Source organism: Podarcis melisellensis (genome assembly GCF_964234715.1).
Source record: "Podarcis melisellensis genome assembly, chromosome: 6".
NCBI lineage: Eukaryota > Metazoa > Chordata > Lepidosauria > Squamata > Lacertidae > Podarcis > Podarcis melisellensis.
The window spans coordinates 47,469,503-47,478,787 of record NC_138538.1 but is presented as its reverse complement, the minus strand read 5'-3'; the positions used below and the strand labels follow the sequence as shown (position 1 = coordinate 47,478,787).

The 9,285-nt window shown below is 45.7% G+C and overlaps 1 protein-coding gene across 1 annotated transcript; it reads right to left on the bottom strand.

Annotated features, from left to right (window-relative positions):
• Positions 1 to 1,859: 1,859 nt before the first annotated feature.
• On the bottom strand, positions 1,860 to 8,575 carry CYB561D1 (cytochrome b561 family member D1; the record flags this gene model as incomplete). The annotated part of the gene is made up of 3 exons (XM_081914608.1): positions 1,860 to 2,444; positions 5,448 to 5,485; positions 8,446 to 8,575. The coding sequence occupies 3 exons, from the start codon at positions 8,573 to 8,575 to the stop codon at positions 1,947 to 1,949; spliced, it is 666 nt and encodes a 221-aa protein (XP_081770734.1). The 3' UTR covers positions 1,860 to 1,946.
• Between the last annotated feature and the right edge of the window lie 710 nt (positions 8,576 to 9,285).

The window sequence follows — 9,285 nt, the reverse complement described above, 5'->3', positions numbered from 1 at the left end:
TGGTGCTTCAGGTTAAGAACAGTTTCAAGTTAAGAACGGACTTCCGGAACATATTATGTAACCAGGGGTACCACTGTACCTTATTTATTCAAAAGTACAGCCGGTTACGTCTTGTGTGTTTATTGAGTATGTTTCACGTAACCATAGGTTTGTTGTTGTTGTTTATCTACTCTGACTGACATCAGCTTTCCAGTGTCTTGGGCAGAAGCTCAGTCAGTAGAGCATGAGATTCTTAATCACAGGGTTGTGAGTTCAAGCCCCACATTGGGCAAAAGATTCCTGCATTTGCAGGGGGTTGGCTAGATGACCCTCGTAGTCCCTTCCAACTCTGTGATTCTGTGATTTGTTGCCTGATCCCTTTATGTGTAGATGCCAGGGATCGAACCTGGGTTTTCTGCACACTCATAATGTGTTCTGCCACTAATCCATGCAGCCAGTCTGCGTTGCTTCTCAATTCCCAGCAGGAGGAGGCTGCCCTGCACATGCTTACAGGTATTCAAAATATTTCCACTTTCTCTATTGATTCACTGACTGATTTGGGGCTAACCACTTAACCCTGCTCTTTTGTGTTCCAGTGAAGCAGTGACCTCTAACTTCTATAACTCACGGACACACATCATTCCTTAAGAATAACAACAACCCAGCCTTCACCCATAGGTTCCAGGGCAGGTTACAATTAAAACTTAAAAACAATTTGAAACAACTTATGATCACAGAAATAAGGTAGGTCTGCTTCCAGGGACAGTTCAATGTGTGGGATATGACCTGTAAAGCCCTACCCAGCTGAGGTTCAAGCTATCTGCTGCTTCAGCTGCTTAAGCAACAAGGTCTAAGAGCGCTCTCATGTTGAGTCATCAGTGGGAGTGATGGGAGGCAAAGCTCGTTCCATCAGCTCTGCTGAAAGACAAGCTCCCCCAGGCACTTCCTAGTCTTGAATGACGCCAGCTAGTCATTTTAAGAACTGGTGCCTGAGTTTGATTCCCTGCCCCCTTCCTTCCACATCCTTTTTTCCTTGTGTGGCATAGCATATTCTTTTTAAGATTGTAAGCCTGCAAGGCAGTGTCGAGGCAGGAGCTGTCTTGTTTTAATGGATAATATATAAGCCACTCTGGGAGCCTGGCTGGGTTTTGAGATCTTCGGGGAGGCCCTTCTCTTGGTCCCATCACCCTCCAGGACAAACTTCGTAGGGACACAGAAGAGGCTCTTCCCAATGGCTGCTCCCAGACTTGAAACTCCCCACCCCCCACAAGAAAAGGTGGTGTATATGATGATGATGATGATGATGATGATGATGATGATGATGATGGACTAGGTGACCCATGGTGTCCCTTCCAACTCTACAATTCTATGATTCTAAAAAGAAAGAAGGAACTGGTGGGGGAGTGACGCACCATGAGGAGAGCACAGGTGTTGGACAGGTGAGGGAAGAACAATTCCAGAGGCACAGAAACCAGGTGAGTATAACTCATGAAGTTCCTAGCTTGTGGGTGGCCACACATCTAATTACTGAAGCATTTCAAAATCTAAGAAACACAAGAAACTATGAAACATTGCTCAAAAGCAACCCCATTGCTTCTATGCAACTATTTTCGAAGACACAGTAGTCATGAAGTCCTAATGGAAACATGCAGGCAGCAAGTTGTTGATCCTGTTTTCTGGAAAAGCACCCTAGATTCCAGCATGAGGCTCAGCCAAGCACTTGAGTCTACCTGATCAATGAGCTGGAAAATTGAATCAGCATATTTCCAGAATGTTGGAGTACTAGTATTAGCATGTACTTGACCTAAAACAAAACAAAACGTCACTTTGACAAAACACGGCGCAGCACACAAAACACAGAATCAGGTGTCAACAGAGGCTAAATTCAGCTGTTATAAATACTAAGGATAGGAGAAAACAATGGGGATGAGATATTGATTCCGGTGGGTTTTGATGGGATCCAAGACTCAAATGTACTGTCTCTTCTTACGAGTTCTAGTAATCTGTTTCACAATAACCAAAGCAGGACAGAAAGGCAACCCCAGGCAGAAGTACCAAGCCACCCCTTTAATCTGGGCCTGAAACCAGTCAGAATAAATGCCCAGGGCCACAGTGAAGGTGGCGAGCAGATAAACTATCAGTCCGTACGTCATGTGGATGAGCCGGAGGCGACCCACAGACGAGATCCTCAGCAGCCGAGGAAAGCGAAGGCAGAATCCACACAAGACCTGCCCACAAGCTGCCAGGAGAGTCAGGAGGCCCAGAACACTGTGCCAGGAGACCAGGTGTGGAAGCTCACTCCGGTTCTTGCTGGAGACAATGAAGGCCAAGCCCAGTGTGGCAGCCACAAGGGCCAGCGTCTGGGCAGTCCAGTGCAGCTGCACTTTCATTTTGTGGGAGCAGGAGCAGAAGAGGAGGCCCTCTGGCGAGAAGATCAGGATAGCTTCCGTCAGGCACAGGCAGAACTGGGAATACAAGAACCCATTAGCAACCTAGCAGTGGAGCCCGAGTCACCTTCCCAATCAAATAATCATCAAAACAATAAGCACCGAAGCACAGCCAAAGCTTTGGAACCAGTTATGTACTTAGTCACAGCAGGCAGTAAGCCTCTTCCTAACTGGCACCACTTCAGACTGCAGACTGGATGGTTTTTAAGTTAAAAGTATACCCTACACCTTTCATTCATTCACCACTCAGGGCAGCCAAGTGTCAAATAATGCATGCTTGCAGTGCTCCAATAGTTAGTAAACTCCCTGTACACTTATGACTAGCAGTTCAGGGGAAAGTATTCAGCCCAGCCTTCTCCCCTGCATGTTGTTTACCCATCCAGGTATGGGTGTTGATGATGGGGAGGGTTGTTCATTTTTCAAGAGCATTCAGAACACACTTCTCATTTGCAACCTGAATTGACACGGTCTGGTGTGGCAGGGGGAGCTCTTCTGCCAAGCACATAAATGGGTCTCATGAGTTGGTGTTATCTAGGGTGGCTTATAACGTACCAAGAAGAGTTGCACAGGGTTGGCATTGGGAGGTTAGCACCACTGGGCATCTGCTGAGGCTGACATCCTTGTGCAGAGGAATGCTGCTGACCCTGAAGTTTCCTGGCCCAGGTGGTCCTCCTCCTCCTCCTTGCTGTCCCTGCTGGTTCACCTACCAGCAACATCCTTCCCTTGCTATGCATCCTCCCTTGGGGTGGTTGTGCAGATTGGGTCCAAAGGGAGAGGCTAAGCAAACGGGCAGGACTGGCAGTGACCAGGAGGAGGTGGGCTCTCCAAGGCATCCTCCCATTGGCACTCCAAAGCCTGGTGCTGGTTCTGAACTTGCTGGACCATTTTGGGCTCCGCTACTGCTCCACCTATTAGGCCCACTTCATATAAGAATAATAATGGAAAGATGTGAGGATTGGTCAATATGCCAAGTCAGGCATGTATTGGCTGCATCCTTTTTAAAGAAAACATATGGTCAACCTACCATTGAAACTACCTATCTGTTGCTATTTGCACAGTGGCCCGGCAGTGGAATAAGTCATTTTCCTCCAGCAGTGGAAGAACAGCCACAATAAGAGAGAAATAAGATGTACATCCATACTGTATGCTTAAAAGCTGTTTAAATTTGGATTAACTATCACAGCTCCCTGAACACTGGGAAGTACAGCTTTATGCCAACAGCTCTGTAAAGGCATTGCTAGCACATAACATTAATCCTTTGCATATGCACTCACAGCACTGTCTACAGTCATGGTGGGATTTCAGCCATGCTCCTCTACATGCCTGAATTAGATAGCTGGGGGATCTGCATGAAGTGTGCAGCCCTACACATCTAGCTTTGCTGAGATTTGTGGACATCCCACAGGGTGGGGAAAGAAACCGTTTTTTCCCCAGGACACTTTCTCTTTACTTCTTGGTACGCACTTTAGTGCTGAATCAAAAGAACAGGTCACTATCATACTGACCTGCCTTACCAATCCACAGCTTCTTTAAAAAGCTGCATAATGTAAGATGTTGTGGCCTTTATTTGAAATCCAAACGTTATTGGCTCCTGGCTGAGAGCAAGATGTTCACAGAGAAGCTTTGATATAGGGCAGCACTTTCATTCTTGGCAGTGATAGGCATATTTGACCCTTCAGATGCAGCATAACTGCTGAAGAAAGATTCAAGGGGCCAAGCTAGGAGGTGCCATTTTGCAACAAAAGAAAAGTTATTTATTGCAAGTGCGTGCAACAGACTAGCTGCCAAGACTCTAGAATGGTTCCAGTCTGGGGTTTATTTATGAGACCATTTTAATCCCATCTTTCAGTTCCCAAGAAACCTCCAAGGTGGCTTGTAAAAAAATAATGCACAAATTAAACACAATAATCTACTAGAATATAGTTCAGTATTATGAGTACAGAGACTATCTGCTAAGGAAATGGCATGTGCAATCTTAGGTTACGAACAGCTAATCACTTTTTCAGGAGAGTGGGAGCAGTTTCTGTCTAGTGGTGTCACCACTTGTACATATGTAATGCTGTGGGGAAGGGGAAGAAAATCTTTGGCAGGCAATTTGCTCCTTTTGTCAGAGGAGAGGCATCTCTGGAGATGTCCCCTCTTTAGCAGTAGAAGGCACATGCTTATTATTATTATTATTGTTGTTGTTGTTGTTGTTAATATTATTATTATTATTAAATATTGAAATAGCATACAGAAAGCTTTGCAGAGTTTTTTCTTTCTTAAAAGAAGCACAAACACCAATCTGCTACAGCAGATAAAAAGAATAGGATAGGGCAAAAAGAAATGTTATTGCAAGAACAATAACCTCCCCAACTTACCTTTATTCTGTTTGATAGCTTGACAGCTCAACACAATCCTGTGACATAATGGTTTACTTAGCACATACCCAAGAAGCACATGAAGGGGGAAAGTGACTCAAGGTCAGAAGTGAAAAGGCTTAGGGGGTTGGGGTGATGTGACAAGGAGAATGATGCTGGCCATAGTATGTCATTGTAAAAGTGTGGGGGGAAACCACAAGGATGGGGAACATGTAGCCTCCCAATAGTCAGCAGGGTCACTGGCCAGGAATGATGGAAGTCCAGCAACATCTGGAGGGTCACAGATTCCCCATCTCCGCCTTAAAGAAAACCCCACTAAGCATGTGCAAGAGAGTCCTATTTGAGCCATTATCGCAAACGTGCTTGAAATATAGCCACAATGAAAACACATGTCCGTTTAGAAGTGCTGGCAGAGCTTCTGGAGAGCATTTTGGATTTTAGCAAGTACCTCCCAAGGCACTGCAAAAACAGGTTTATCTGAAAGGCTCACTAGAGGGGGAAATTAATGTGTGTATTGTCAGCTGCAAAAGGAGGACAGAAGCCCTTCCACCTCGCTAAAAGATTAGTGTGTGTACACATCTCTAGGCTTTCTGCTGTATTCTCCCTAGGCAAAAACAGACAACATTCCTCTGATGTACTGAATAAGCAGGAAGCAACTTACTGCTATTGACATGAACGCAGGGTGCCAGGAAAACAAACCTATAAGAAAGAGAGAAAATGCTTAGCCGAAACTGTGTTCCAGTCCAAAAACAAACATGACTTCATCAACAGATTTGATTGCAGCAGCCCCTTCAAGCTAGGAAGTCTAATCTATCATAACCACTATCCATGTATATTGCTCAACACTGCAAGTTTTCCAAACATATGGCATGTGGAAGGAACTCTCGTTAATGCTTCTTGCAAGAGTTTCAGATGAGGCGGTGTTTGCCATAGCTTGGACCAACCTGATCTAGACTTATCAGACTCACCTCAATAAAAAGTCAGTACCTGTAGTGGCAAACAAACTTCCCTGATAGGCAGCTTGCCCACGATGGCCACCGCTACTGATCACCCCCTGCTATAAGCAACCACAAGGGAACACAAAATGAACTTTTAATTTGAAGCATCCTTTGCAACAGTCAGGGATTCTATGGCAGAAGTGGAGGGCTTCTTAAAAAGTCCAGTGAACATACAAAGACTTCTCCAACCATACGAAACTTGAGAACTTCTGCTCTATAGTACTGCAGGTGGATTTTCCCCTCATGTTCCTGTTCTATTAAGACTAGGGTTAGAAAGAAGATGTTCTAATTTAAAAGCTGGAAGGAGGAAAAGACTTTCCCAATGGGCAGGCCTCAGCTATTCCTTTCTAGCTCAGGAGAAACAAGGGGTGATATTCAACTAAGTTTTACCCAGAGTAAACCCACTGAAATTAATAAACATGGCTAAGTTAGGTCCATTGATTGTAATAGCAGTGCTCTGAATAAAAAACTTAGTTGAATACCACCCAATCCTCCTAAGATACAGCTTGAGCCACTCAAACTCAGTAGGAATCAGATTGTAATTGCATATTAATTGCCTTGTTGATTTTAGTGGAAGACTTATGCATGTGCTTAATTCCAATGGAAGCTCTCCATTTCAAAGTGCTTAGCTGTGGTTGACTCATGCCCAGTTATTAAAAGCATGTATAAAAAGCTCAAACCTAAAAAAAAAATGCCAAACTATGTTAACACAGACAGACACAATAGGACTGCCGGATCAAAATTTCAAAAACAAGAGCCTGCAGAGATCTGGTGTGTCTGCCCTATAAAGTTCACTGAAGCTGCTGGATTCTGAAATAAGAAACATCCATTATGTACTATAGAGCTGTCATGTTCTAAAATAAGACTTCCAGCAGCCAGAACGGAAGATAAAAAACCATTCCAGACTTCACTAGAAAGGACTCGCAAAAACACCCACACTGGCTATTAATAAATTACAAAAGGCAGCTATAGCATTTAAATGATTGCAGAAAACTAGGCAGAATATAATGCTATGTTAAAATATATGGGAACAAGCTTGAGTAGCTGTACTGCACTATGAAAATGGGCCAGACAGAGTAGCAAGCTGGGAAATTATGCCCAGTACGCCCAGAATTTTGGCTTCCTATTGAAGTAAATGGGACTGAATTGCTCAGTTAAAAGCTTAAGTCCAATACCTTTCACGAGGTTACAGTCTTGGAATTTAGAGAGCCAGAACATGGATATCCTTGCCCTCTTACAATACAAAGCCCCAACTAGCTGTTGTATCCACCTCATAATATTATGAACTCCTGTATTTCCATGTAGGAAAAGACATGTGTATATTGTCATATGAAACAGTTAAGCACATGCCTTTTTCATGCGTGTATATGAGCCACTGTGATGTAATGGTTAGAATGCTGGACTAAGACCTAGGAGACTGGGGTTCTAGCCCCACTCACTCAGTCATGAAGCTCACTGGATGACCTTGGGCCCGTCACTGTACGTCAGTGTAACCAGCCAGGGTTGTTGCAAGGTTAATATGGAGAGTCATGTATGCCACCTTGAGCTCCTTGGGGGAAAGATGGAGCATTCAGAGGCCATAAATTAAGGTTACCAGATATTTTTTTCAATGAATCCGGAGACACTTTTCAACTTCTTACTAAATAGATGGATTTTGTCAGGGAACTGATTTATAAATTTGGGGACTGTCCCCAGGAAACGGGGATGTGTGGTACCCTTACCATAAATGGCTTCAGCTTAGCACAGACACACAATAATCAGTGAAAAGATGCCCACTGTTGCTGCACATGCAAATCAATATGGGGGCTGCACAATTTTACATACACCAAACTGTTTTTTATAATTATTATTATTATTATTAATTATTATTATTATTACATAGGTTAATAACATTTAAGTAGCTCCACAAAGTGGCTTATACAAGGGTGTAAGATCTTTAATCCAACAGTTTCTGAGCTCATTGCAGAAACTGACAGGGATATCTTGAAGCAAGCTTGGTTGGGATTAGTGTTTCAGGTGAACTACTTAGACAATGTTCCATTTAGAATTACCTGTGCATTATTAAAATGTAGGTTGCACAATAATTGTGTCTGGGGGTTGTCTGTCCATTCACAAGTGTGAAACTGCAGATGGAGCAAGGACATCTGGCTAAACTGCTACTACAGCCAAGCCAATGCTGTGTGCACATTTGCTTAATGCTGTTTCGGTGGTGATAGTGGCAGGTCTCCTGCCTGTGTGTGTAGTCACCTTGTTAACATCCCTTCAACCACGCTGTCACATCACTTGCAGTCCGCTCATTTTTACATCAATCATCGACCTCTCCTTGCAAAGATCGTAGAATCCCTCCTGTGTGTAGCCTGGAAAGGTAAGGGGAACCTAAAGCTTTCAACTCTGCTAAAGCCAAGCCCATTACTTTCAGTGGGTCGACTCAGAGCAGGCCTAACCATGGAGAAAACGCAGGGAGCAGAAGCTCCAGCGCAATAGCCCCTTAACCTTGCGAAAGCGAGCCATCGGGTCCAGCAATTGGGTACCCTAAAAACGTGGCCGTGGCGCACGTCTTCCAAGGCGCATCCTGAGCCAGGAGAGGAACCGGTGCCCTTTCCCCCCCTTCGTCCCGTTACTTTGCCTTGGGAATGGAAGCGGGAGGGAGAGTCAACTCACTGGTGCCGGGCCTGGAGAGCAGCAGCAGCAGCGCGGTGGTGCCCAGCGCGGCGAGGTGCGCCAGGACCCCGCAGCCCCGCCGCAGCCAGCGCAGGGCGCGCCGCTCCGCGCCCGCCGGGGCGCCTGACATTGCAGAACGCTTCCGCCTTGGGCTGTGGTTACAGGCGGGGAAAGGAGCGGGCAGGGTGCGGCTTGCTGCCGGTGGCGACGCACACCTGTCGGGGAGGGAGGCGGAGCCCAGGCCACGGGGCGGGTCTCTCTGGGAGAGCTGAAAGGGAAAGGGCCACCGTGGGCGCGGCGTGTCCACTTGGGCTCACCCGTTTCGCCTTGAGGGCAGGCAGCAGAGGTGGCTCCGTCCTGGGGAAGGCTTCGTCTCTTCCCACCTGCAATCCATCTCCATCTCCGCCATAATAATAATAATAATAATAATTTATTTATACCCTGCCCATCTGGCTGGGTTTCCCCAGCCACTCTGGGCGGCTTCCAACAAAACACTAAAATACAATAACCTATTAAACATTAAAAGCTTCTCTAAACAGGGCTGCCTTTAGATGTCTTCTAAAAGTTTGGTAGTTATTTTTCTCTTTGACATCTGGTGGGAGGGCATTCCACAGGGCGGGTGCCACTACCGAGAAGGCCCTCTGCCTGGTTCCCTGTAACTTGGCTTCTTGCAGCGAGGGAACCGCCAGAAGGCCCTCGGCGCTGGACCTCAGTGTCCGGGCAGAACTATGGGGGTGGAGAGGCTCCTTCAGGTATACTGGACTGAGGCCCCAAAGGAGTAAGGCTTCTAGGGGAAAGGGTGTCGTTTTTGAGTAGGGTGGACATTCCGCGATTTCTCAC